This window comes from Manacus vitellinus, unplaced genomic scaffold, assembly GCF_001715985.3.
Source record: "Manacus vitellinus isolate BGI_N305 unplaced genomic scaffold, ASM171598v3 scaffold_102_pilon, whole genome shotgun sequence".
Lineage (NCBI taxonomy): Eukaryota > Metazoa > Chordata > Aves > Passeriformes > Pipridae > Manacus > Manacus vitellinus.
The window spans coordinates 667,818-669,342 of record NW_021938808.1 but is presented as its reverse complement, the minus strand read 5'-3'; the positions used below and the strand labels follow the sequence as shown (position 1 = coordinate 669,342).

The window sequence follows — 1,525 nt, the reverse complement described above, 5'->3', positions numbered from 1 at the left end:
TCCTCAGGGCCTTGGAGGTGGGATGTGGCAGCCCCTGGGATCGGGAATTGGGGCGGAATTCCCCCCAGGATGGCAGAGACTGGGAAGGACAACGTGCCGTGGATCCCTCGTGCCGGGGGGCTCGTTCCTGGAGCCTCCCCACTCCAAAGCACTTTCCCGGGTTGGATTGTCCTTGTTCCCTGTGGGAAGAGCAGAGGCAAATCCCTGCTCCTCTGGGAATGAGGGGGAGCTGGGAAGACTCAGGTGGGGCTTCCCAGCACCTCCTGTCCCTGCTGGGACTGGGGAGAAGGGGCTGGAGCCACCCTTGGAATTCCAGGCTGGAATTGTCCCTGCACAGCTCGGGTCCCTCAGGGAGGGCGGGAGAGCAGCAGGTTCCTGGCTGTGCCTCCCCTTCCCTGCTCCAAACCTGGAGCCTCCATGGATCTCCTGGACTTTGTGTGGCTGAGGGTGACCTTGAGCTGCTCTCCCTGCCTTCCCTGCCCTTCCAGGAGCCTGGTGCTGCAGGGAGAGGGCATGGAAGTGGGATCTGGCAGCACACACAGATCCTGCTGCTTCCCAGAGAAACTTCCTGAGCTGAGAGCCCGGATGGGGCTGGGGGTGGAGGGAGGTCCAGGACCCTCAGCCTCATCCAGGGGGATCCAGGACTCTTGGCCTTATCCAGGGGGGTTCTGGGACCCTCAGCCCCATTTGAGGGGATTCCAGAACCTTTGGCCTCATCCAGGGGGATCCAGAACCCTTGGCCTTATCCAGAGGGATCTGGGATCTTCAGCCCCATCCAGGGGAGGTCTGGGACCCTCAGCCTTATCCAGGGGTGTTCCAAGACCTTTGGCCTCATCCAGGGGGATCCAGGACCCTCGGCCTCCCCAGGGCTGGACTCTGTGCAGGATCAGGAGCCACATCCAGCAGCTCCACCCTGTGATGCCTTTGGAGTTCCCTCACAGAGCAGGGACTGTGGAGCCTCTTCCCAGCAGGAGCTGGGAGCTGTGTCCTGTTCCAGGGGCTCTGGGATGGTTTGGAGCCGCTGCTTTTCTCGTTCCTGGTGTAGAAACTCTTTATTTTCTTCCAAAGACACTTATTTTTGCAGCCATTTGAGGTTTGTGTTTTATGTCCTGTGAAGAGGAACCTTCCCCCTGCAGCTCCTGCCTGGTGGTCACAGGGGGGGTTTTGGGGGGGTTATTTTTTGCAAATGCTGGGAATGCCGGTGCCAAGGAAACAAAATAAACACTTCAGGCATCCAAAGGACTTCTCTGGGATTTAAGGGATGGGGTTTGGGGGCAGGTGGTGAGGGCAGGGACAGCCCACAGCCTGGGCTGGGGCGCACTGGGAGAGGGCTGGGGACACTGGGAGGGCGCTGGGGGCACTGGGAGGGTGCTGAGCTTTATGAGGAGGAGGTTGGGGCTCCCCTGGAGGGTTCTGGGGTCACTGGGGGGGCGCTGGGACTCTCCTGGAGGATGTTGGGGCCCATCGAGAGGATTTTGGGGCTCCCCCGCTCCGCTGCCCCGGCCGGTCCGTTCCCGGGTCCGGG

At 61.4% G+C, this 1,525-nt stretch overlaps 1 protein-coding gene across 1 annotated transcript in view; it reads left to right on the top strand.

Annotated features, from left to right (window-relative positions):
- The window catches only part of FAM117A (family with sequence similarity 117 member A), a 17,756-nt gene extending 17,179 nt beyond the window's left edge, over positions 1-577 (top strand). Inside the window, exon 9 of the mRNA XM_029963498.1 lies at positions 560-577. Coding sequence (XP_029819358.1) covers positions 560-577 — 18 coding nt within the window. The remainder of the gene's footprint in view (positions 1-559) is intronic.
- The last annotated feature ends 948 nt before the right edge of the window (positions 578-1,525 follow it).